A 27,736-nucleotide genomic window follows, 5' to 3' on the forward strand; every position below is an offset into this window, starting at 1 on the left:
TTTCCCTACCTGGCCAGGTCTTCACAATATCCATGCTGAGCATTGCAGCAAAAGCCACTCAAGAGCCTCAGCAGAACACATGCACAAGAAGGGAGATGCCACTTTTTGCTCAGTCAAAATAGCATCAGTTATTTTCTCTCTTGGGGTATTTTCTCTCTGGGATATGAAAGTGCTCTTAGTGCTCTTTATCTAAAGTGGTCTCTACTATTCAAGGTTAAAAATTTAAATTTGATGTGTTGTAATTCTATACATTTCTGTTTCCTGTGAAAGCCCCAAGTGAGTAAATGCATAAAAATTCCAAGAAATATGCTGCTTATAAAGGTGATGTAGAGAATAGTCTGTTGCAATAATAAAACCAGTTCTCTTTGAATATTTCATACTGAAAAAATTGGGTGATACAAATGCAAAAAGGTAGTGCATTACTTATGCTTTTCTTTTTCTTTTTCTTTTTCTTTTTTTTTTTTTTTCTTTTTTCCAAGATTGAAGTTCAAAGCATTAGTCAGGAGGCACAACTCTCATTTTTCTACTGTATAGTAATTGTTTCACTAGGAAACAAACTGGAACTACAGTTCCTGCTTCGTGATCAGGAAATAAAGATGTCTTTTCATGCTGTTCTCAGTATAAACCATGCAGGAGATTTGGTAGATTAAATTCAGCTTTATATGCCTTTGCAGCCATTGCCTAACTTTAACTTATGACGGTACTAAGAACTGGGTTGAAAGGAACCTCACCTTTAAATGTATACCTAACGTTGCATGTATTTTGAATATAACATTGACTTCTCTTAGATGGGGCATATCCTGTAGAAATATGTGACCTAGTTCCAGTGTAATCCAGCAATTGTAGTGCCAATATACAGAAATTTGAATAACATTCACAGAATTCATGAATCGTGCATTGGGACATTAAATCTTAATTATATCTTGTGCCTTCTGAACTTATGTAAAATTGTATAAATAACTATATGCTGTAAGAACTTTAGCCTGTTTCTTTTTTTTTTTTTTTTTTTTTTTTTTTTTGCCTGACCAGGGTTTTCCAAGCACATGCTTTTTTCTCCATTCTAAAAGAATGATGCACTTTTTTTTATATACCAATAACAATGGATATTTTTCAGATTTTCTATAGTCTCACTGTTTTTGTCCTAAATTAGGCAATGTCCTCAGTCTGGGAGCAACAATTTGTACTGGTTTACAATGGTAATGACACAAAGTGCTTTACTAAAGTAACTGCTGACTTCTGACAGAGCCACAACTCAGACTGCTCAGCCTTGGAGCTGTGGACTGTCGCACCAGTAACAACTCTACATGAGGTGAACTAGATACAAGTCAGCGTATGTGTGCACAGGTTATGACAGGATCATGTATAGAATAATGCTATTCTGCATATTAATGCATATGTTAGTGGTGTTGTGCTGTAATGTATGAGACAACCTTAACTACAATTTTTCATTTCTCCAAGTGCTTTTTAGTTTAAATCTAAGTAGATTTTTTCTTACTTTTTTTTTTTTTAATTTAATTAATTAAGGTATAGGTTTATTTAGCTATAACTGTAGTGTCTGAAGTCCACATAGGGAGAGCAAGGGCGCATCTGCACCTTTAGAAATATCATGTTAAAAGGGAGAACCCCTGCTGTAGATGACAACCCTGTCATTTCTGTGCTGCCTTCTGCTCACACAGCTGAGTGCAGCCCTCAGGCAGGAACCGCTACAGGGGACTGTTTGTGTTCTGGCATCCCACCCATCTTCCTCACTCCCCGAGTCCTGCTTTCTTGTTGTGCTGCTTTCTTGTACAGTATTTGTGCTCCTGGTGTTCTTTTGCTCTCGCTTTTAGCTCAGCAGGGGTGCATGGGATACTAAAGAACATACAGTAGTGTTGGAAAAAATGGAACTTGCCATTTGGAGACAGCATATTCCTGTATGTCATTTTGCTCTCATCACTGTAGTAACTCAGGTCTCCAGCTGAGTACTGAGTGTCTACTGTCACAGCTTCCCCATCTAACCAGCTTCTCACAGGTGACCTGCAGATATGTTACTCGGGAGCATAGTGTCAGGATGCTGCACTGGATGTGTCATCCAAACCCTCTGCGTGGCACCTGTCCATGACCCAAACAGTCCCAAAGGCTGTAGTCACCTTCCACTGTTGAGCAATGAGCAGTTTATGAACCTGCCAGCATTCCTCCAGGGGAGTCTGTGCCAAGCAGCATTTAGCCACGTTCCTAAACCATACCCCACCACTAGCTGCCACTGGATTTACTACAGAAGCAACTAAACATGTTTCATTATTGGTCTAGACAATAGTAAGGAGCTTCTCGACAATGTTCATCTGCATCTCTTATGCATGTATACACAGATGTAGAAGTATGTACATAAAATAAGGTAAAAATGAAGGAAAGCAAAGAGATTCAAAATGCAGTTACAATTTTACTGATTGGCACTATAGAAGAAAGGTATGAAATTTCCTTTTCTAAAGCTTCAGTAAGCCTGCTATGATACAACCTGGAAAGCAAATTTACCATGAAGTTGCCATGTAGTAAGTAGGCACCTTGTACTGAGCTTAGACAAAACATATAATTTAAACATTCATAAGAAAGTTCATACTCTCAAGTGGCAGCAGTAAAATGCTATGCACTTTCTTAAAAGAAAAATTAAAAAAAAAAAAAAAAAAGTGAAAACCCTAACTTTAATTAACCGTCATTAGTAATTACTGGTGTGTGCCTTTGTTACTTATAAATAGGTCTCAAAAAGAGGAAAAAGTTGCTTCACCTTCCACACCTCCCCTCCCCCTTTTTTTGTTGCTTTTTAAGGCCTTAATGGTTGTGACTCAGACATTTCTCTCAGGTGAGAACTTTCTCCTCTCCCTTGCTTATATTTTTGTTGGGTTTTGAGACATGTTGGCATGGCTGGAAGGGCCTGCGGAACATCCCTTTGCACTTGCTTGGGTAGGTCACAGCCGTGATGCAATTTCACACAACTTTTGATGGGCAAAGGACCTCCCATTGCTACAGGTTTGCTCAGACATACAAGTCCTCACATCTTGCACGACCGTATTTGCTGAAGAAATATATAGCAATTATAGCAAGCAGTTTTGTTTCTGTAACCTCTCTGGGGAAGTCATTTGCTGTAAAGCTATTCTCATAAGACAAACGTAACTTGGTTGATAAATGCAGTAAATTCACTTCATTTTTTTCATAGGGTTGCATTCAGTTTTGTATGTGAATGAGACTTTGTTTATTTTTCAAAATGTTTGTGAGTCTCATGAGTTTCATAAATTGTAGTGTCAATAAGTATCCATTTAAAAAAACACATTGCTTGTTCTTTGTTATTTGTATTTGTTCTCCTTTAAAACAAACATAAAAGCCCTATTCTGGAAAAGGAAATGTGCTGGAGATATTTCCACATAAATCATTTTGCTAATGCTAGTGATACCAAAAAAAAAAAAAAAAAAAAGCATTTTAGAATGATAAGAAAATATAATCTAACTACCAAAAGCAGAATTTCTAAACTCTTAGTGTGCATCCACCCTAAATACTGAACAGTTGGTAATTATCAGTAAGTGTTATAGTAAAATAATAAAATCTATTTAGAAATCCCCCCAAAGTGTGCCAGTTAATTATATTCACCCTCAGATAAATAGGACTGTGTATAGTAGTACTTATCTTAAGAGGTCCTAATGAAAGGTGGTTAATGTACATTGTGACTAATCCAAACTGGGACACAGCAGAATTACTGGTGTTTGGTGATAGTGCCACAAAAGCCTTAGCAATATTACTGAATAGCCTTTTCAGAAGTATGTCTTATCAGGAGGTCTTTTTTCAGAATCGTCTAATAAAAAATTTAGTTGCATTTTAGGTACATGAAAAACATCCTGTCCTACAGCCCGCAAAGGTAGCACAGTTCTTCCCCACATTCTCCCCACCAGACATGGGGTGCATTACCCAGCTGGCCTCAGCAGGATGTGTGGAAGAGTAGGGTTTAGGTATCTGATAGGTAAAACCCTTGCCCTAATGAAAATACCCCTCCTTTATTTCATAGCCACCTTCTTTCATGACAAGGAGTTTCTTTCATCCATGCCTAACCTCCTGTGTGAAACCAAACCTCCTAAATTATTAGCAATAAAATTATAGGAACAGCATCTGTGAGACAGCTGGGTCTCCTGAAGCTGCAGAATGGACACCTACAAGGCAGCAGGAGCCTCTTTCACTTAGTACCTTTTTCCAAGCAAATCCAAGAACATTATTTTTAATGCTGTGGCTATTAGTAGTATAATACAGGCTGAAATGTGAAAAGCGTTCAGCCCACTGAGTCTCCTTTCCCTCTAACCCAATGAGTCCTGCAATATGCTAGTTTGGGCTTTTGTTTTTTGAGGGTTTGGGTTCTGTTTGGTTTTATTTTATTTTCTTCTGGTTTTATTTGCTTAGGTTTTGGGGTTTTGTTTTCCTTTGTTTTCTTTCATTTTGGCTGTAGAATCAAATGTTCCTTATTTTAAGCCATAAGTTACATAAAAGCTTCTCTTGACTGCTATTCTTAGGACATAGTTACATAAACTGTTTTTCTCTCCCTTTTTTCCTCTTCTCCCTTTTGACACGCAGAATTCCTGGGAAAACTCGGAAGTTAAGGAGAGACCGAACTCTCTTTAAGCTTCAAAGTATTGCTCACACTGTAACTCTTTGGAAACTCATTTTGCAATTGCTGCCATGAGTGGACCAAATGGCACCACTGTTTCTGTCTGGAATTCTCTCCCCCTTGAGCCTTCTGTCACTGAGACATTGCTTTTTTTGCTATCCCAGACCTTTCCTGGTATCCTCAAGAGTAAAAATGGCAATGCTTGGTATTTGCCTTCCTTTTTCATCCTGCCTTTAAAAAACAAAACAAAATACACAAATAAAACCAACAAACCTCTTCAAATAGGCATAAACAAGTCTAACCAATCAAATAGGATGTAATATTTACATCTTTATGCTTTACCTAGATGAACTTTTTTCTAAAGTGAGGATTACTTTATTATTATGATTATTAAACAAATCATCCCACAGCTTTTTCTATCTGGGATCTAAAAACACAGTGGATTTGGAAAATCATGGAAAATTTCATATTATATTACAAATAATAGTAGACAGCAAGATAAGGTATGTAGTGAAACCATCTGGGCTTTTGTAACTGCCCTTTGTGCAAAGACTGCACAAATAGGCAGAAACTCTTCAGCAAACAACTTAGTTACACGCTGCTTATTCCACCTCTCTCTTTCTCTTTTCTTTGCTACCACAGGTCAGCAAAAATTGGTGGGTTCTCAAGTCCTAGTTTTTGGGTGCTTGTAGTGTCGGGATAGTTTCAAAATCATGTGTAGCTCTGTATCTTACCCTTCACCCAAAATGTCACAGTACTGGATTGACAGTTAGAATAACAAAAGGAGCCTGGTTGCATTGTGCCACCTCTTATTCTATTTCATACATAGGCTGTTGCCAGGGTATTTTTCTTTGTTTATAGCATGTTTGATGGATTTGGGGCACACTCTTTGCTTCCTTTCTCCTCATTCATGTGACCCTTTTCCAGAGTTTCCAAATGAGCTCATGTCTTTTAAGCATGGAGGAAACCAACCCACACTGGTTAGGATGCGTATTGTTCTCGTTTTATTGTGTTGTTTCTTTTTTTAGTCTTTGTTCTGTTCTGTTTGTTTGGTTTGTGTTTTGTTTGTTTGCTTTTTCCTTTTTTTTTTTTTTTTTTTTTTTCCAAAGCATATCCACAAAGAGAATATAAAGCTTTCTGCCCTGAATACCTCTTTTGCATCAGGGATGGATATTTCTGATAGAGCAAGATGTCACACCGAAACAGTGCCATGTCTCTGTCCTCGTGAGCATACCTGCATGCAGATTAGAAAAGCTTGGTAGTGCTGCAACTGTATGCCAGATTTGCTATTTGCTCTTGTTTGCATGATAGTATTTCTAATATACTAATATGATATGGAAATAATGGCACATCACCGTTCTCTCAACATATTGTATCACTGCTTTATCGTATTAGGCTAATACACTGCGAGAGTTGATAGCACCTCTCCATGTCAAATCGGATCCACTTCTCTTGGCACTGAACCGATTGGACTCAAAGGTTGATAAACTTATCATTAGTGAATTGGCACGACGGAGACTCAACTTCAGCCTCTTGCAAGCAACCTAATGGCCTCTGTTCAGAAAGTCAATTCTTCTTGAATAACTTTGGTGTTTATAAAAGAGAACAGACCTGTTAAAGCGTAGACAACCACATGCCTGGATATGAGGCCTCCAGGAAGGCGTCAAAGGGCATGGCCAGTCTTTTGAAGAATGCACCCTTTCCACAATGGGACTAGGCACAAGGTCAGATCCAGTCTACACGGAGCACATTTGCAGAAAATACTGCCCCGCATGGGAGAACGGAAGGGGAAGAGGGTCTTGGCAGGGGAAGGGCTTTGATGTCACTCAGTTTTGTTCTGCAGACCTCGAGGAATTAAAGAGGGATTCAGCCGTGGTAACGCTAAAATCATGTTGCTTTTGCTGAACTGCAGTGAATCCATTCAGGCCAACCAGACAGATTGTGCCATTTAAGCGTCCTTCACTAATGTGAAGGACTTTACCTTCCTGTATCATGCTAAACTAAGTGTATTCTGTCAAGTGAAGGTGTGCACAAACCTTTCAGAGACTTTTATTTCTCTAATGATTTGTAATGCATTACCAGAGGGTACACTGACACTGGTTTGGATGATGATGGAGAAGATACCTCACGCTGAGATTTATTAGACTCTGCAGATAAACTCTTCAGTTCCTCTTTATCTTCTAGGACTTAACCATGTGAGTGATGCTGCCTGGCGAAGCAGGCACAAAGTATGCTCTGTATAACACCCAGATTCCAGAGGGCTCTTTTGGGGCCAGTATTTGTCTGGATGTCACTCAAAGTAGATTCAGATATTGTATTTATCATTATGTTCTGGGTCCCCTATGGGTTGATGTTTGCCTCTATCTCTGTGGTTAGAATGTGGATTTTCCTTAATATATTTGGCTAAGGGTGTATTGTAATAATGTTAATGCTAATTACTTGATATTTCATACTATCTTATGGGGAGATACTTTTAAAAATGTATTTTGAAATGTTTTCTTTCTGTTTGCTCAATGTATGGTATTGCATTATGTTAATACCAATAAAATTATATATATATATAGTTATATATATTTCCCTTTTATAAAGAAGTAAATTATGCTTTTTTGCCTCACAAACAAGAAATGTGCAGTGAATAAAATTACATCATTCTGCCTTACAGCAGGTGACAAAGCTTATAATAGTTTTAATATTCTTTTTTTGAAAAATAAAAAGTATAGTATAACAAACTAGTTGGAAATTCATCAAAATGCATGTTGTGTTTCTGCTTAATGGGACTGTCACGAATCAGCCTAAGTATTTAACAATGTTGTTTTGGCATCTTTAATTTTTTCCAATCAAAAACATACACTGTATTGCTATTATTGATTACAAAATTGTACTTTCATAAATTTTTGCCTGTTGGCCAAATAGACAAACCCACTGAGTTTTTATGACTCTCTTGTCTGTAGGAATTGATTTTTAAATTTAATTCAGTGCTCTTTCCAATGCTTGGCAAAGGCAGAATTTATTTTTTATATAAGGTTGCCTTTGAAGTACCTGCCTCTGCCAGGGCTGATAAATCACTGCTAAGTACATAAAGGTTCTGCAACCTGAAGGATGTATCATTAAAACCACGCTGGAATGGCCTGAAACCTGAGCCAGTCCTTTCCGTTCTGTCATTAAACTCCATAATTAGTTAGAGATGAAATGTTTTGGAAATGAATTAGAGAAGCAGAAGCAAAGATGTGAATCTTAAATGTCCTTTGGCTGCCATTCTGGGTTACGCTGATGGCTCATTTGCCGCCTGTAGCCAAAGGCCAGCATATATCTGCGCTATCATGAATTAGATCGTCTTCAGCTTCCTCTCTTTCTTTTCCCCACCCTTTCTAACATATTGTATTGAGTATCATTGTTTTGCAGAGGCATTCAGAAGGACTGTAATTAGCAGTCCCTGGCATTTAATTGCATACACATTTGTTAAATAATTTTCTGTATGCCTTAAAATAAAGTATAGAAAATGGCAGTAATGTTTCTTTAATGAAGGCATTTGATTTATTCATGAAGTCAGGATTTTTGAAGGTGTTATTTTGGGCTTAATAAAGGAAATAAGCCAGAAAATTTTCAGCTTTGCCATTGTCTGTAAGGGCTGATGTTCACTTCCTTCCTTCTTTCGTTTCTTTTGTGTGCAAACACATTCTTCCGAATGGATGGGGAACAGACCTTTCTTCTGTGATGACTGTCCTGCCAGTTTTGAGAGAAAGCTTGATGCTAAGGTGCATGTATGTGCACAAGCTTATTGGGCGTTACGACACCTGATGACATGAGCAATGACTAGAAAAGTGACGTGGCATTAAATTTCTCTTGCTATGGTAATAGCATTTGTTCTCGAAGGTACGGGTGGGGACTGAACTCTGTTCACTGCTTACAGACCATGGTGTTGTGATGGGCATTCAGCAGCTGACAGGGGGTGCTGAATATCTGGCAGTGGCGTGCCCTAAATAAATGATGTGTAAATCAGGGTGCAGATTAATTAGTCTGGGATCTAATCAGTGTAGCTATCATAACATGTGCAATTATAAATCCAATAATAAATCAGAATGTCTGAATAAATAAGACATCTTCTGGGACAACATTTTCAGAAGTATTTCGGGCCCCTTTCATAAATGCCTCAGGAGCTGTTTCCCCAGCCAGTTATCGTGCATTACAGAGGTAACCGAGATGGCTGTTAAATGACTCTAGCTCCTGCCCACGCTGATTTACCACATTTCTTTCATGTTGAAATGTGATTTAGACTCCTGAGTGATGCAAGTGCTTTTGAAAATGTCACTTGGTGTTACATTTTCATCCACATAGGCAAAATTGGGAGGTAGCCTGAACTGGAGTTCATTTTCTCAGTGGATGCTGCTCACCGGGAGCACTTCCCCCTTCTGTTCAGGCTGGCTTTCAGGTATCAAGCCCATCAACCCTGACAGGCATTGCTGTTGTGCAAGCGTGACTGTCGCTTGATTCTGAGTGGTGAGTAATGTCGCTGGGCCAATATCATTTGTCACTTAACCTTTCACAACTTCGTATGCTGTAACAGCATAGGTTTGTGAAAAAATATTTTCCTGAAGCAGTAATTGCTTCCATGTGTTGCTTGTGGGATGGATTCATAGGGACAGCCTCATCCTGTTCAAAAGTCACAACATCCCCAGAAGTATAGCAGTTTACCCAGTCCTCTTCAGATCCTGGCTTACCTTGTAAATAAAAAATAAATTTAAAAAAAAAAAAAAGGTTTTCCTTGTTTTTGAACTGAGGGGACTAAGGGGAAGTGTACCATCAAAATGTAATTGCCTTGTTTATTTCACTTCAACATCGGTAGCTTGTGGTAAAATTAAGCAGCACTTGTATCAATGTGTGGCACAGAAAAATGTCAAGATATCCTATTTCATTGTGTTAAAATTCTCCCAAAGAGTCGCTAAAATCTGTTCTGTGGATGAAAGTTAAACTGATTTCTTCATAGGCAACTTAATGAGCAGAGCACTGTGTCCAAATACCAAAGGATGCAATTATAACACTGCTGCCAAAAAGTTCTGCCACTGATTGTAGTTTCTGTTACTTTGGGAAACCTCTGAGTTATTTCAGCCTCATTCTTATGCCCTCTCTGAAATCACAACCCACTGATACAACCTCATGAAACAGTAGGGCTGGAAGCAAATGAGGAGTTTTTCCCGATGCTCATTTGAGGTGTGTAAGAGCCATCAAGAGGCCACACGAACAGTGAGCTAATTATTCCCTCTGACTGTGTTTTCCCTTTCCACTAACATATTAACCCATTTGCTGGCACCTGTACTTCACTGCTAAGTGGATGTTGAAAATGCCTGAATGTTTCTGTCAATATAACAATGCCGGTCTGCAGGGAGAAACCTCGCGGCTTGTGTTTTTTCTTTTTTCTTTTTTTTTTTTTTTAATGCTGGGTTTACTGTCAGCCAATTTTAATACCCAATTCCACTTGCATGGAAAACTGAAGAGCAGTGACTGACATGGGCCTGAGACTTCCAGTAAGGCCAGCCCAAGTGTCCCATGGGGCCTGGAGACTGATTGTGCTCCAGCCCACCAGGCCACAGACCGCCATCTGCCAGCCCCTCTGCTGTTGGCTCCAAGGGACGTGACGTGGAGCAGGCAGCTTTTCATCCTGATATCACCAGAGAGGTGACCTGAGAGGAAAAGAGACTTGCCGGGATCTACTGATCCAAAAAAGAAAACCACTAGTGCCGTAAATGTTTCACAAAAATAATTAGACCCTTGGTGCCACAGCAATAGCATCTCTTGGGCCTTACAAAGGCTGAGGTCAGGTCCTTTAAAAGTGATTATGGTATCTAACTACTACTGATTGAACTGGGCTGCAGTGGAAAAGGCCTGAAATACCTTCTAAAATCTGTCCTATGGGAGATGGGTTTTCCACTTGCCTGCACAGTTCACTTTGTTTGATGAGACCAATCTGTGCTCGTGCAGGTGAGAGGAGAGGCAGGTTCGTACACCAGGTGGGAAACGCCAGCGCATGGCAGAGCTCGCATCGGTGCTTTCAGTGAGGGACCTCTCTGGGGATACTTCTTTCCTGCAGGCTTAGCAAATAGGAGAGGATAGAAACCATGTACAGCTATCCTGGTAACCAAGAAACGCTTCCTCTTTAGAGGAAAGGGTGGTATATAATGCAACTTTAATACTAGTTTTCTGATCCTCCACTTTGCTAAACACAGGTATCAAAGTCTGTTTCTAAACACTGCCTTCCTCAACTCAAGGCATTGGGGAAAATCCTGCACTTTCAGCCAGGTGGGTCAGTATTTTGAAGGGCCAAAAGGATGGAGGATTGCACAAGTCAGAAAAGGGCAGATAAAGGGAAGGGATAACAGATGGACTGCAAAGGCCAGGTATTGCACAAGAAGCCCCCAGCTTTTCTTAAGCTTTTCTTAAGCTTGCTTAATCTTTTCTTCATTTATGGAAAGTTCTCATTAATAGGTTTATGTGTATATGTTTATATATATGTATATACATCTATGTATACATGTATATATACTCATACATATGCATCTATATACTCACATGCCCATACAGGCCTTGATTTTGCCATAATGTGGAGTAAGAGAAGACAGTTTTCTCTTTGTGCTTTAATGGGGAAATCTGCTCCTTGTTACCCAGAGCAGATGACTAGCCATTGGCCTCCATGTAGACCTGAAGGATGTCTCCTTGTATGCCACACTGCCTGCACCTTGCCACGCTCAAACACTGCACTATGTGGCTTGTGGTGCTCTCCTAACAGGGGCCAATCTCCCATGTCACTGGGGCTCCCTACATATGTGTGCAGGGCTGACTCGATATGCAGCACACAGCTGTCTCCTGCTATTGGTTTCAACGTTCCTTTCCTTTTATCTTGTAGACCAGGAGAAAGGAAATAGCTAGCTTTGTCTGCCTGTCATCCACCCAAATAGTGTAAAAAATGACTGTAATTCCTGTTTCTTTGCATCATAAGCATTTGGATATGTCTCCCTCTTGTGCAGTTTGGAATCTAATCATTAACCTGAACAGAAGCAAAGGTACATTTAAGCTGTGCACTGAGAAAACAGAAACTGCTTCTTTGGAGGCTGTCTTCTCTCCCTTCCAACACAGCTAAAACCCACATCCACTATCCTCCTATCCTTTTTCTTTCTTGCCTTAAATTTGGGTGCATCACTTCTGTCTTTCTCTGACCATTCCCTGAAGCTCACCACCCCAGCCCAGCTGTTGGCCACCTTGGCCACATTACATGCCCTGCCCCTGCCTGCATGATGGCTCTCATGGTTGGAGAGACAGAGTTTGGGGCTTGAAGGCAGAAGGTATTTGCATGCTGCATGACTGGGCAGTGGCATTGCTGCAGGATCCAGTGGTTTTTGACTAACCTGTTGGTTGGATGTGGCATACACAACCTGCTGTGGCATAGGAAAAGTGCAAAATGCTGCATCAGCCCTAGGATTATATCACTTACTAGTTAGCCAGTGGCAGGTGTTATATGGCTTCTCTTGTTCCAATGTGGATGCAACAGGGTCAAGAAAGCACAAACAAACAAAAATCACAACAAACAAACAAACAAAAAACCACAGTGATTTCAGTGTGAGATGATGTCAGGGCTTGTTTTATCTTAGGACCACGTCCTAAGCTTAGGACCATGTCCCAGAGGCCAACAATGCTTTCAGTTTTAGTGGAGCATTTACTGACAGTCCCCAAAAGTCTCCAGGAGGCTTCAGACAGGTGCCTCCCCTGTGTAAAAGGTGAAGTGCAAAGGTGTGATTTTAAAACTGGAAGCAAACCCTGAGAGATTTTTAGAAGGAAAATAAGATACAGCAGTGGCTTAATAATGTGACTGGCACTGTGTTCTAACCTCCTTAATATCCTGAGAGAGCTGAGCTGAGCAGGTTCCTCTGCCAGAGACAGTGAGCTCACCAAATAGAATGAAAACGGGAGTATGGATTTCAGTGTAGCCAGGGGATTTCAGTCTGTTTGTGCATTGTTCGCTCTCTGTTGCAGACTTTGCGGCAGCTCAGCTTTCTCACAATTTGGAGAGGGTGGTAACGTTGTTGAAATGCAGGGCTAATTGCAACTGGAGTAGTAGGCGTGCATGCAAGGAGTTGCACAGAGAAGGAAAGTGTGTCACTAAGCTGTGAAGTTGGCAGAAAAGATAGCAGAAAAAATGGAGAAAGCCATCAGAGTAGCAATTGTATCCATCAGTCAGGATGAGGAGCCTGAAGATGACGGGACATGCTTGGGTGGCTTTAGGAGGCACGTGCAAAGTACAGAGGGGCCTTAAAGGAGAGCTTCAGCCCTTGAAAAATCTGACTTTGTCAGCACAGCAGGTGACAAAGCTTGTGATCAGTGTTGTGTGGTCCTTGTGTGGGCAGCTGTGTGCACTCATAGCCCTGGGTGCAATCACTGGTTCATCTGGTACCTCACCGAAACGGAGAAACTGTGCAAGCTTTCAGTAGCTTGAGTTTTTACAGGGAAAGTGAGTCACAGAGTGCAGAAACCTCCACTACATTATGCCATTTAGAGAAGATTTGTGAGAAATACATACCTAGAGATTATTGTGTCCGGATGTATTATCCAGCTGGCTTGCAGCGGTGACCTACATGTGCCTAGTTCAGTACCATCTTCCTGAATCATCGGTTTGCACAGACCGCTCAGCTCTCAGTCCATGTAAATAGCAGGGCTGGCTGTTTCTCTCTGATCACTTTTCACTCAAGCACATGATGTTCTTATTTATTGCTCTTTGAATATTGTTTTTTAAGAGGGAAATAATGGAAAGGTTAATAGCCCAATGGAACCAGGAGGTAGTTACACATTGCTTCATGGAGTTCAGGGCTTAGTCATTTTAAACACAAACAAGAGAATAGTGTGAAAAACAAACAAACAAACAAAAAACCATCAGACTTTGTATAGTTTCACCCACAATCTGCAGCTTCCTCTCCTGAGAAAATGTAAAGGTAGATACAGATATTTATGGCATTTAAGAAGTGAGAGCAAAGTACAAGAAGTTCAGAAACTATTCCCAGTGGAAAGCAAAATAGTAAAAAAATAATAACATATCATTTACTAGACTGTAATAGTCTAATAGCCTAGAGCTATCTTACAGCTCCTAAATTTAATGCAAATGGTTCTGCCTTCACTTGAAGACACAGCAGAAGCTTTGTTGTTACAAAATTCAGTACCTGTGTGTTCCTGTATTTGGAAGCTATGGTTCTGAATTTAGATCCCGTGTGCTGCAGAGTTTATGCAACTTCATTTCTGCCCCAAAATTACAGAGTTCTCTGAGGCTTACGTGAGACAGGGGACAATGTTATTGTTTCAGAAAGAGACTATCCTTTCTGTCAGTGTGTGGAAACGAGCACCTGATGATGTATTCAGAGGAATGAAGTGGCCAGGGAGCTGCAGCCCATGACTCAGCAGCCAAGTGAGGGAGAATTGCAACCTGCTGCATTGGCTGCTCTTCTGAGGTCATCTGCAAATCCCATTAGGCCATATTTTCTTCATAAAGAAGGCATTACCCAAGGCCTTATCTTTCCTTAAAAAGACAGCTTTGCTGTAATAGTATATCACTTGCATGAAAATACACCATTTTTTAAAAATTACATTTATATATATTTTTATAGCGCAGCTTTATATTTCATCAAGTATCTCAGATCCTTTATGGCACCAAGGTTTGCACCAACGCCCACAGGAAATCAATCAAAGCCTTTAGCAGAAGGTTGAGGGAGGGGAGATTCGTGTGTAATTTCATTCCCGCCTACTGAGAGCCTACTCCAGCCATTGAGAGAGTAAGTACCATCACTTTCAGTGTTTCTCTGGAAAACCTCAAGTGCTTGGGATGTGTTAGCATGACATGTGCCACCCTCGCCCCAGCTGTGGGTGGAAAGAGGTGGCCTCTTGTCCTGCTTGTGCTTCCCGAGTGTCATCAGCAGTGAGGCACTTCAAGGAAGGGACATGCTCTTTGTCTTCCCTGCTCTTGCCTTCCTAGCAGATCCTGTTCCCTCTTCCACATGCCTCCCATAAGTACAGCACAGCGGTGACAGCTCCCGGGGGAAGGCAGCCCCAGCTGGGTAGAGGCGATGCACTGAGGCGTTTCAAAGACCTGCCAGCCAGTGCTGCTCGAGGGCAGCCAGGCTGAGGCCTAATTCTGCCCATGTTGTGTCCCGGTAGTGCTCTGCATCTTCCCACGCAGTCCTGGAGCCAGTCCCACCAACCGTCCATAGCCCCTCTTGCACCCACACTGGGGTGCATGCCTGAGAGGATGAGGGGTGAGCCCCAGGAGGTTGGTGGCACAGGCAGGGAGGCCTGCACTAGCCCCACGACCTGGCATTTGAAGCTACAGGGGCCATGCTGCCTCCCAGGTTTGCTATAGGCACTTCTCACTCCAGGTGCAACCTCGGGGTTGAACCCAAACTTTGTCTGTGGCCATGGTGGGGACCTTTCATGTTTTGGGATGTTGCGGGTTTTCAGTGGCAAGCCTGGATGTGGTGGCTGGGTGCTGGTCCAGGCTCTTGCTCACCCTAGCAGAATAAATTACAGTGACATGGAGTCAAAGCACTGGCTCTCTCCTTCAGTAGACTTTCCCCGTATTAACCCCTGAGGATACAAAGCAGTTATGCTGCTGAAGAAGAAACATGAGGAAGGATCTTTTTTGTTTTGCGTAGCAAGGGAGAATAGGAGAGAAGCAGATGTAAAATACTCCTGTTAGATGTCGGTTTTTACCTTTTAGAAAATCTCTCCCATTCCCCAACTTCAGACTAGTGGAATTCAATGTTGAGAGAAAACTGATAGAAATACTCCAAACATCCAATTTCTTATTGCTGCAGGGAATTTTAAAGAACACATAAAAATCAAGATTATGGAGAATTTTAACCAAGTATTTGGCTATTGAATGCTTTGCCCTTTAACGCATTAGAAGTCTTAATAAGAAAGAATTTGAAAAGAAAGAGCTGCATCTCATTTATATTTTTCTTCAAGTTCTGCTTGGCCATATAGTGTTGAATTCAGTTCTCCAAGCAGTGTACCACATGACAGGAGGATTTAACAAGCGAATATTTATCAACCGAGGGAACTCAACAGCTCTGTACAGACCCAAAACACCTTCATCAATAAAAGGCTTCTAACCTTTCTTCATGTCTTCATGTCTCTTAAAAACAAAAACAAAAAAAATGAATGCTTTAAAAACTGCCCTCCAGAAAAGGGCAGAGGAATAAACTGATGAGAGATCTATCAAGATTAGTTGCTGTCCACAAATTTCTTTAACTGTGTAAAGAACTATAAAAATGCCAACACTTTTTGTGATGGGATGTGGAGATCTTGATCTCTGGAGTTCTTGCGTGAGCCTGAGGTGAGTAGTTGCTGCGCTGCATGGTAGGGGTTTCAACAGGAGGTTGCTTCAGGTAGCTCCTCGTGGACATGTGTTCACAGCATAGCAATGTCTCTTTTAAACACTAGCTATCATCCCTGTTTGTGCAACATTAAAAATAAATAAATAAACCTCTAAACACCTGGGAGTGCTGAGGTTCACAACATGTGGGTACCTCACCATGTGCTGAGCTTTCAGCCAGTAAAAATGTCTCTGTCTTGGTGCAGGGTCAGTCATGGGATAAAAGTAATGCTTGAAACCAAACATTAGGCAAGGCACATCAGGGCAGGAAAACACACACAATTATGAAATCCAAGACTGGGTGGGAGGGTCCAGAGGGCTCTGGATCTGTACAGAAGGTTGTGCACAGGCAGTGGCCAGCTGTTGTGTGCACAGGAGTGTCAGTGTGCGAGGGACAGCAGGGATGGAGCTGGCTGCTCCCCCAGGGCTGCCATGGTACCTACTGGTCACCACTCAGCTCAGCTCATTGTGGCACTTCACTGGCACTTTCTCTTCACTTCTTGAAACTTAGGAGGTGTGAAATATTCTCCTTATGGTCTGGTTAAGCCTGCTAAACATTTTGCAAAGGGCTTGGGTAGATTGTCGTATAATCATGTTAATGATACACTGATCCTTTCTCTATTTTTTCCTCCTCTTCTTCCCCCTTCCTCATTACAGTTGAAACTATAGAAGAAAAAGCAGCAGACTCCTTGCAGGATTTGTACAGAGCCTTGGAGCAGGCCAGCCTGTCTCCTTTAGGAGACCGCCGGATTTCCACTAAGCTGGAGTATAAGAAATCTTTTATAAAGAGATGTAGCGATCCAGTAGTCAATGAAAAACTACACCAGCTGCGAATTCTGAAAAGCACTTTAAAGGTGAGATAACAGGGAGGAAAGTCCAGCCTGAGGGTTGGACCTGGCTGTATTTTATCTGAATACAGATTAATTGTGTGCGGCTGGAGTCCAGGCTGAATGTGGTGTGTGAAACAAGCAAGGAAGACATAGTTAACTCCTGTTCTCACAGCAGACAAAAATGTGCTTTGGGAGAGTAGTCAAAGTGAGGGGATTGGTTTTTATTTGTGCACAGATAAAATCTCAATGAGCTGCTCCTCCCCTAGCTAGTATAACATCATTTGACACTAAATTATCAGAGGAGACCTTAATCTCTTCTTTGTCCCTGAACATTTTCATTTATCAAAACACATTTACTCTGCATTTGCCAAAGTCTAAAGTGAAGCAAAGTCAGCCCTTCAGAAGGGAGCAGTACCTTTTAAAACATTTGATTATTTCCTGATTGTTGAGCTTGCTGGGGAATGAACAGTGTGCTTGGTTTCTGCATAGACTGGTATCATTGTATTTAATCAGTAGGACTGATTAAATAAATAGATAGTGGTAATGATAGATTTGAAGATTTTTATCATTATTGTAAGTGTACCGCAGCTAATTTAACCTCCCTGTCAGCTTCTTTATTTGTTACAGCAGTTTCAAATCTGTACTGTTAGAGATTTCAGCAAACAATATGCTGGATTTCCCCAGGGACCCTGTTAACTATATTAAATTACCACATTTTAAGTCACTAGATAATTGTGCAGTGGATTTTGTAACAGCTTTCATCAAAGAGGGCTTTATCAACATTAATTAATTTAGTTTTCCATCACCTAGAGAAGCACTTTAGCAATATTATTTTCATGCTGTGGGGCTCCCATCCTGAAAAAAAAATATATCTTACCCGTGCTTAACTTTTTGCGCTGTATCATCTCATTGAAGGCAACTGAAAGTATCTGAGTATGTGAGACTTTACAGGTTTGGAGGGTGGCAGAAAGTCTGTGCTTTCCATGTGACTTCTATAACATGAGAAATGGAGACAAAATCCCAGTAATCTCATGTTAATGTTTAGAGCAGGCAGGAGGCTCACACAGTACCTGTGCTTTTGCACCATGGTGGGATCACTCATACCAAAAGTGTGCAAGAGATGTTGGCACAAAACTTAAAAAACAAACAAGCAAGCAAACACTTCATGATACTTTCAGTAATTACACAACCTAGAGGTTCAGTATCAGCAGCTTGTTGCCATGCTTAATTGCCTTTCTTGTTAGCGTTTATTGATACCTGAGCTACCTTATACCAATGGTTTCCTACAGATTGAATTGCTTTCCTCCAGGAACTTCCCAAAGCAGCTCATCCCTTTGACCCAGCAGGTGCCTGTTTTCATGCTTCTCTGGGACCTCTGTCATTTAGACCAATCGAACACATTTCTCTTCCCACAAGACATATTTTCTAAATCAGTCACCATTTTTGTTTGGACAAGAATGCCACAAATAATTGGCAATGCAATGCCAGCAAGTACCAAAGACAGATAATTCCTGTTTCTTGCATATGGCAACTGTACAGAGTAGCACGTGCATGATGGTAACTCATTAAGAGTTTCTAGCTCCACCACTGCTATGCTACTGGTAGTAGTATAGGAGCTACTGTTGTTATTTAATCAATTGTTCCTCATTTTTATCAATGCTATTGGTTTCTTCTTCCTGAATGCATCCGTTTGCACCAGCCAGTTAGGTTTGGTGTTCTGAACTCTCCTTGAATTCATCCACTATTAGTAATCTGATACAGCCCTCCAAATTGCTTCTAGCTCTTACCATCCATCCTCTCTGTTCCATCACCCAAGTCCTCAGTGGAGAGACCCCTCTGCTCTCTTTGTCATGACTTAACCACAAAACCATTCTCCTGACAGCAATTATGAGCCACCTGACTGGCAGTACTGTGTGGTGGGTACAGGTCACGATCTGCAAGAAGCACATTATGGTAGTTCCTGCAGAGATTTGGCAACGAGGAGAGCCCAAAATTTCACTTCCACTGGTCAGCCTCAGCTGTACCTCCGTTTCTGAAAATTAGTATTCTAGCATGTAGCATTAATTAGCTACTGATTGCAAAGCATGAAAAATACCTTTCAACATACTGCTTATTGGTGGCTTCTCTGACCTTTCTGATCCTCTCCCACCAGTGTAGGCTGACACCACTTAATCTTCCCTTAACATGCTCCCCAGAAAGATTTATCATACTCACAGTATGAACATGGCAAATACCAGTTAGCAATGAGGACCATGAAACCCATGTGGTATGGAGGATAGAGAGGAGGCTGCTGGTGACCGTACCATGTCTACACAGAGAAGTGCAGGAAGCCTGCATGTTTCCTGTGCCTCTCGGGCTCAAGGATGGTGCATCCATCTTCCACTGCTTGCAACAACCTTGAGTGGCTTCATGTGTATCTGAGGCTTAATCTGACCCATGCTGTCTGTCTGTCATCTCTCGATAAACTAATCACCAGCCAGCGATTAGGATACAGCCACATTTCCTGCCCCCATGATGGGTAAGGATGTGCTAGCAGCTGTGTTAGGTTTTACCCATTTCTGCCTTCTGTTTGCCACCGCAGTGGTAGGAGGAGGTAGCAACCAGCCAGCCCATCACGTATACTGGAGTGCTGGTGAGGATGAGTTACCAAGGTAATGCCTCCCTGCACAGGCGTTTGCAGCACAGCGCTCAAATGTCCCTAAGACATGGCTGGTAAGAAAGGCTTAGCTCTGCTGGCGGCGAGAGGCCATCTGTCCGCATCCCACGCACAAACACGGTATTTCTCATGCTGATCAAGAAGAGCAAACAGATGGCACTCAGCAGCACGAAACTGATCCTGAGAAACAAAGGCAGCTTGTAGTAAACAGCGCGGGGCTTGCTTCTCGCACGAGCTGAACAAGGGGTGAGGGGGGGAATAGGGCCCGTTTCTGGGGAACAGGGACAAGGTGAGGGAAGCCCCATCCCCACAGGGTGATGAGCAACACCCGGCAGGAGGGGCTGCTGCTTGCAGACAGTCTCATGACAGCCAGGCAGCTCCCTGCTTCCCAGACCTCCATGGCCTGCCTCCGTTCCCATCCCATCTGCGCAGCCTGCTCATCGCCCACTCTGACTCTGCTTGTCTCTCTTCCCTCACAGGCCAGGGAAGGAGAAGTAGCCATTATTGACAAAGTTCTGGATAATCCAGACCTGACGTCTAGAGACTTTCAAGAATGGAAGCAAATGTACCTTGATATCTTCTGGGACATCTGTCACAGCAGCACCCCGCGGGACTCTGTTAACGGCTCGTCCGAGGTCGATGCACTTCTAGCCTCCTTAGCACACACGCACTCCTACATTGAAACGCATGTATAAGGGGCCCTCTTTTAGTCCACTTGCTACACTCCAGGCCTTTACTTAAGTGCATAAAGTAGTTTTTATATCAATCTGTGGGAGCTCTAGTAAATTATATTTTAATGTTACTCAGCTGTGTGAAGTAAACCTTCAATGGTCAGCGATACCATGTCTTTAATGAGGATTTGTACATTTTATACGCTACCAACGCTCTGCTTGTGTTTACCTTCTGTGAAATAAAGAACGTGATCCTTACCTATTAAAGAAAAGTATTTAAAAGCATTTTTTGGAAGACTGTGGCCTTCACAGAGGAAGTTTGACAAGCTAAAGGTTTTGTTATCGAAGGTCGCTTTTACAATGATATTTTATATTATATAATTCGAGTAATGCATTGCATTTTTGGAGTGCAGGTACTATTTTGGTGATGGGAGAACTAAAAAAAAAATCTATTTAATGAGAAACTCTAGGAGTTTTCTTACATAACAGGGAAAAAGTGTAATGCAGTGGTTTTGTTTCAGTTTTGTCAAACACATAAAGAGGTGAAAATCAGCAGACAAAATGACTGATGTAAATTTAAGTCTCAAACAGTTAGGTCTTATTTCTTTGTGCTTTTTTAAAGCCTGTTGCTAAGGCTTACCATCAGTGCAAAGGGATGCTGGTTTATATTCTAATTAAGACCAAATTATGTGTTACTTGTTTCTTAATCACATCTGGTTGTGTTTTTTTTGTTGTTGTTGTTTGTTTTTTGTTTGTTTCTTTGTTTTAATTAGTCATGGTACTGTTATTTATGCTGTTTTTGTACTGAAGGCAATGGTATAATCTGCAGATTTTGCAAAAGAGAAAAGATAGACTTTGAACATCCTTGGTAACAGTGTTTCTCTTGCCCAGAAAAGCAGGAGTGAAAAAGGTTCCCAACAAACTGCTCTGAACCTGAGAGGCTTTGAAAATTCCTACAATAGAAAAGCAATGAATACAGTTTTTCAAGTACTCTCCTATGTGTTTTCCAAGCTGTGAGATTTGGCCATATTGTACTTGGGGAAAATGTGTGATGGGAACAGATATGAGCACAAAACCTGAAAAATGACTGAGAACTCAAAAAGCCTCTGTTCTGTCTTTGAATGGGAAGGGATGTCTCTGGGTTCTGCTGAGTTTGCAAGCTAGCTGAAGTGTTTTAAACTTCCAGGAGAGTTGAGATGTGCTGGAGACAACCAGTGAATGTGGGCAGAAATATCTCCTTAGAGCTAGGCACCTGCCTGCAATAGGAAAGTGGGAGGTAAATCTTAAATCATCTATTTACTCTTCATGGGCTTGTTTTCAAAAGTGATCAGAGCATGACAAAACATTTGTGCTGCTTTTCAGTGTTTTGCTGCATAAGTTAGGACACATGACATGGCTTAATAATGCTCATGTGAAAAGGGACAGCCTCCTTTATTCTTTTAACAGTGAGTTGTATGCTTAACCAACTTTAGACTATTGCTTGTACAGCTCAGTGAATGTACTTAAAACTTTATGAGCTCTGATATTTCCTGGCAATTATATCATGACAGGATGAAGGAAAGAATGGACAGATTTTTTTTTTCCTCTCTTTTTCTTTTTATTCCTTGCTCTTTCTTGTTACTTTATTGCATTTGGATTGCAAATGTTTTGCAGATTTTGCACAACTGTACAGAAGAGTGGCCTTTCTGTAGCCCATTTTCAGTGATCCTATATTCAAGTCCATATGGATGACAAATCACATATTAACATTTGTATAGAATTCTGGATCCAGTGTAATATTTGTACCATTTAGAAGAATATTGTTTGTATAAACTGGACATTTATTTACTGCATGGATACTGACTTGTATATTAAATTTGTGAGGTTTTGTACATTTCTCTTTAAAAATGCTTGACATGAAATGGGTTGTGCTATTGTTCCAAGCATTTAGATTCTCTTGCTATTGTTTTACTGGACCAAAAGTAAATATATTCATATAAAAACTCTTTATATCTGATGGATGTATATGCACATTGTGTAGTTGATTCCTTGTCAAAACCAAGGCAGTTCAGGAGACTTAGATCTGTTGCTATGCAACAGCTATTCTGCCTGCACTTTACATTAGTAAAGTCAGCTTGATTGCTTTAAAGGTGAAAATTAAACATTACAGTTTTTAAGCTAGTCTAGTGACAAAGAACATGTGTCCTATCCATTGTGCTGCCTTCTTTTAAGACTATTAAATGTTCTTCTATATATATTTTTATTGTATTAACTCTCAGCCTAGAAAGGGAACACTGTAAAATGAAGTACAATAAATTTAGCTTTTAAATGAATGCCTGTGATTCAAGTTTCAATTTACTGCATACAAAAGCAATTCTGTGGCATCTGACCATTTTACCTGCATTTCAGAGATCAGCATGCCTTCAAGTTCTTCCACAATCTGTTTCTTCAAACTGCCAACATGGCCAAAAAGAAGTAAGACATTGCTGGTTTCGATGTAGGCAGACACTGAATAAAGACTGCTGGCAGCCTTCCATTGCCTTCCTCCCCTTTGCAATCTTTGATAAAATTAAACCTTTTTTTGACTGCAGGGTTCTCTCATGCACCAGTTCAACAATGAACAAGTTTACCATTATGACCTGGCATGATAAAGCAATGTATGCTATTGAGGTAAGTGCCAGGGGGATTAGATACAGCAGCTCCTGAAACATGTTTCACAGGGTCTTACAGAAAGTATAGCCATTCAGCTCTAGCCATCTAAACTAACACAATGGTTGGATACAAAAGAAATGTACTGTACCAGGAATACGTGTGTTTAAAATAATACAAAATAAGCATCTGAAAGGCATGCTACAACAAAAGCCGCTCAGAGAGAAGTGGCTTCTATGAAACAATCACTGTTTTAACATATGGCCATAACTGAGGCTAAATTTCAAAAAATCCATGGTTTCTGTCCAGTAATTTCATGCTGGTTAGCTAAGGCACTCTTGCCTAGTATGTAGCGTATCAAATAATAGCTTTTCCTTGGCACTACTTGTTATTAGTTCTCATAGGCATCAATTTTCTAGTCTTTATACATCTCACTTTCATTTTGCTTAGCCATAGCACAGCAATTTGATAGCACTTACCAACTGGGAAAATTACCTCTGATTAAGAAAACAGAAAAAATGGATTATATCTTTTTAACCTTTGAAAAATCTGACTTGCAACAGCTGTTAATTGCTGTCCAGGTATTATTCTTCAAATAAAAGTCCAGGTTTATGATCCTAGCTCATCTCCTCCAAACCTGCGACTTGCTATATCCTTCCCCAGTGAGGCTGGCTTTCAGCTCTGTGAATCACATCACCTTTTCCCATGCTGCAGCCAAACTTTCTTGCCTGTTTCCACCCAGCGTCTTGCTTATCAAAGCAGAACCTCAACTCTGTCACATCCAGTGCCACTGCAATTTTCTTCTTCTTCTCCAGGGCTGCCCTGCTGGCTCTTCTCCTGGGATGATTATTCCGCAACACCTTAGTTCAGCAGTTCAGTGGCCTCTTTTGCAGGGTGTCAATGTCCTGTTCATCAGCCACTTCTGTGAGCTGCAGCACTGCACACTGCAGCCCGCTCCAGGGCAAGGGGGCTTTGCAGATCTCCTCCCAGCCATCATTGTCGATATCGTAGCCAACCACATCTTGCGTGGGGACTTCCCGCGAGTCTTGCCATTTCTTTCCCCCAATAAGAAGAGCCGTTTCCTCTACCACTGCCAGGCCATAGCAAAATCGGTCATAGATCAGTGGCCTTAAACGAGTCCATTGGTTTTGATCGGGGTCATACCTTTCTATTTCAGAGAATGGTTCATATAAACCTAAAAATGTGAATACGGCTTCTCTGATTGTCGCCATCTGATGCCCAAACCGAGCTATGCTCATGGGAGCTTGTTTCATCCATTGCCCCTCGAGCGAACTCAGAGAATAAACGTCCTTGCTCGTGCTGGCTGGGTCTGCATATTTGCCACCTGAAATGTATATAATACTCTTGCAAACAGCACTGGCATGGCCATGTATCTTGCATGGCAATTCCCTGGCCTTTGTCCATCTGTCCCTGCTGATGTTGTAGACTTCCACAGATGAATGCAGAGACCCATTCTCACCCCGTCCACCAATTGCGAAGATATCATTACCTAGGACACAGCAGGAAAACTGGCATCTCTTTTCCAGCATGCCCGTGATTTGGGTCCATGTGTTAAACCTTGGATCATAGCGATGGACCTTGTTCGTAACCGATAATATCTTGTCTCTGTCAGTGTCACCCGGAGTGCCACCCTCTATTTCTCCACCCAAAACATAGAGGAAATTCCCCACCACACACACGCTATGGTTCTGCACCCTGTCCTGCACCTGTGTAAGAGGTCTCCATTTGTGATTGTAAACATCAAAGGCCACCACTTCAGTGACAAGCCCATCACTTGCTGTCCCTCCCCCCAGCAGAATGATCCGAGTTTTCTGGTTCCTCAGTGTAGTGGATTTATCCTGCAGGATGGGCTGTTTGAAAATAGATGTATGGTAATTTATTGCTTTAATGATCAGGCACTTAATACCTGCAGTGAGGGGCACTTCTGACTGTGTGTAGGTTTTCCTCAGCTCTTCCACAGGGATGAGACCATATCTAATGTGCTCCAAAAGGCTGCTTCCATGAATCAACCTGGATTTATCCTGCTTCAGCCACAGCAGCACAAGATTCAACAGGCAGGTTTCCTTCACCATGGGGAGATCTGGGGATTCCACTACCGTTAGCAAAGTCCTGAAGTTCAGCTCAAGCAGTCCTGCCAAATCCAAGTCCAGCAGCTTCCAGAGATTGTTGACAATGTATTTTTCTGTTGCGACTAGGGCATCTGGCAGGTAGAACCTCCTGGCGACGTTGGCGGAGAAGCAGCAGTTTTCCAAGGTAAGGTTGTTAACTAAGTATTGATTGCACAAGCCAATAGCATCTGTCACTTGCAAGTAGCTTGCAGCCTCCAAGGTCTCCTCCAGGCTTTCAAAGGAAAGGGGCAGCAAAGAAGTGTAAATGAAATCCAGGACATGCTGGAGACCAGTGGGTGAAACGACTTGCAGCTGAATCACATTGGCTTTAGACTCCTGGGTGTAACTTTTGAACATTGCTCGGAAATAGTCGCTGGAGCACGCCAACAAGGACTTATGTGCAGGAAATTCATTTTCCTTCACTTTCAGCAAAATATCACACAGAAAGCCCTCTGATCTCAGTGTCTGGTACTGGGAGAGCACGGCAGTGCAGTGTGCTTTGCAGTAGGACAGGAAGTAGCTCATGGTAGGTAATGCAATGCTTTCTGCTCCACTTTAAAGTTAAAGTGCAATTAGATAGTGAAACAGCTGCCCTACTCAACAGCCATTGAATGAATGCCCAACAGACCTCCAGCTGTTAGAGAAAAGCCCAACTAAAAAAAAAAATTAAAAAATCAGTCTCTTGCCCGGCATAGGGGAGTAGTTAGTACAGTTGTAGTGAATTCAATGCATTCCTTTATAAAGAAAACAGCTGAATGTTGTAACAGCCGCAGAATGCTTACTTTTTTCGCCTCTGTTGCTTGTGCAGGGATGAATGGTCCACGGCTGAGTGCTTGCTTGGCTGGCCATCAGGTGACAGATGAGGGAGCTAGATGACAATCCCAACCAGTGGCACTTTGTGTCTGCTCAGCCGTCGCCCTCGACCCTCCTTGCTCCTCAGGCAGCTCAAATAATAGCTCCTCTCTGGCTGCCAGCGCATAGCTCTGGGCAGAAGCAGATGTGTTTCTCCTCCCTTGTTTGTGTTTCAGCCTCGGATAAGTTTAGACCCGACTGTGCCCAGCACAGCAGCCCCCTTTTTGTCGTCTTTTCACACTCACTCAGCTGAAGATCAGGTCAGCACCCGGGGATTATTACGTGAAGGTTTTCTCAGACAATAAATCTTTGCCCGGGAGGCGCGGAGACAACCAAAATATCACGGTTAGTCACTGGCCCAATTTGACATGCATTTCTGGGCCCTTTGGTTCACATGACACCGGCAGGACTCACAGCTACCAGAATAGCTTCACGCAGTGTCCCTGGGGCCCCCCCGCTAGGAAATGGCCGCCAAGGGGCTGGGCATGGGCTTGGGCCTGGGGCGACGGTGCAGGCATGGGCAGGAGCCGACCACGGGGCCACGGCCAGAGCAGCAGGCCTGGGGTGCTGGGATGGGAAGCACAAGGGTAACGCCTCTGCATGGTGGAGACTGAAATAGAGCCCCACTTCTGCCAGAGTGAACTCAGGGCTGTTTATAGAAGAGGCTTTGCATAACTGCGTCCTCGGGTGCTCGCTGGGAACAAACCCTGCGGAGGGGCCGTAGCTGACTCCTTCAGCTTTCTTGCTCTCAGCTTGTCCCAATTAAAAGCACGTATACAGGGATTATCTCTGATTTTCACCTGGGCCTTTCAGGATCTAATTTCTACCAGGAATAGTAGCTCAGAGCAGGCTACACATTCTGATCTCTTACAGCTTTCTTTTCATTTTCTTTCACCTTTTGCTGAAGTCAAAGGTAAAACTTTTTTACTGCATCTGTTTATATTTGTTTATGGGATTTCTCGTTCATTCCTGTAATCGAGGGGTGTTTGGGAGCTGACTGGATCCCAGTGCAGACCATGTATGTCGTGCTGCTCTTCTAGTGAGCAGAAACTGTTGGCAAGCAGACTGATACCTACACACGCTCTACTCAGTTTGTGGGGGACGATTCTAAAAATGTCGTTCTTCATTGCGGCATATATCTGAAAATTCATTTCCTGCTTAAACCCACTTTCTATCATTACATTATAGACTATAAATCAGGATCTTGTTAATAAAATCACCCCCCTTGCTAGCAAAATGACATATACGGACACTGGGGATGATGTAGGAAAGGGATGCTTTCTCTCTCTTTTCCAGTGGACTTGCCTGTGTCCATGTCAGACTCTGAAGCATTTCAGACGTTGCTAGCGAAGTGCTAGCAAAGCTGTGTGGCTGAGGCCAAGCTTCTGGTTTGCTGCTATTCCCATTTTGCACAAAGCAGAGTCCAGACACCTCCATCACCCCCTCAGTGGTCACGCGCCAGGCGCGACACAGTGCTAACTGAACTGGTTTTACCTCTCACAATGCAGACAGTAGTTCACATCGGTCAAGTGTCAGACGAAGGTGGTGCGCTGCCAACAGAGACAGCTCTGATTTAACTGGGACCTGATTTAACACCCATGCTAGTTAAGCAGCTCCTGTAATTGCATGCAGATTTGCTGTGTGATTCCCTCTCAGACCTCCTTCATCTTCATGGCAAGCTGGCTAATGGAAACAGTGAGAATCACGATCCTTATAAAGTTGTTTATCTGACTGGAGTTTTTTTTCTTTCAGTTATAATTGAAATAAAGTTAAACCCTTTCCCGTCTCCTGCTCTGGAATGACAAAAAAAGATTATCACTGTCAAAATGAGGCTTCTCCCTGCTCCGCTTTTAGTCAGCTGGCTTTGTCTAATTGGGAGCCTTCCTTTAGACAACAGACAAATTATCTCCAGGCAGCAGATCAGATCGCCTGCACCTTTGGAGGA

General features: G+C 42.0%; 2 protein-coding genes across 2 annotated transcripts in view; one reads left to right on the forward strand and one right to left on the reverse strand.

Annotated features, from left to right (window-relative positions):
• CNKSR2 (connector enhancer of kinase suppressor of Ras 2) overlaps nt 1-20,769 on the forward strand; it is a 227,637-nt gene extending 206,868 nt beyond the window's left edge. The window contains exons 21-22 of the mRNA XM_082772835.1: nt 16,683-16,879; nt 19,991-20,769. Of these exons, the coding sequence (XP_082628961.1) occupies nt 16,683-16,879; nt 19,991-20,206 (413 nt within the window). The 3' untranslated portion in view covers nt 20,207-20,769. The remainder of the gene's footprint in view (nt 1-16,682; nt 16,880-19,990) is intronic.
• Nucleotides 20,770-20,899: 130 nt separating this feature from the next.
• On the reverse strand, nt 20,900-26,120 carry KLHL34 (kelch like family member 34). Its single transcript, XM_082772820.1, has one exon. It carries the CDS (start codon nt 25,462-25,464, stop codon nt 23,677-23,679), a length of 1,788 nt encoding a protein of 595 aa, XP_082628946.1. The 5' UTR covers nt 25,465-26,120; the 3' UTR covers nt 20,900-23,676.
• Nucleotides 26,121-27,736: the final 1,616 nt, after the last annotated feature.

The sequence above is a fragment of the Aythya marila genome, assembly GCF_965140915.1.
Source record: "Aythya marila genome assembly, chromosome: 1".
Taxonomy (NCBI): Eukaryota; Metazoa; Chordata; class Aves; order Anseriformes; family Anatidae; genus Aythya; species Aythya marila.

Coding starts and splice junctions, on each gene's coding strand:
- KLHL34 (XM_082772820.1), bottom strand. CDS start 25,464: ATGAGCTACTTCCTGTCCTACTGCAAAGCACACTGCACTGCCGTGCTC.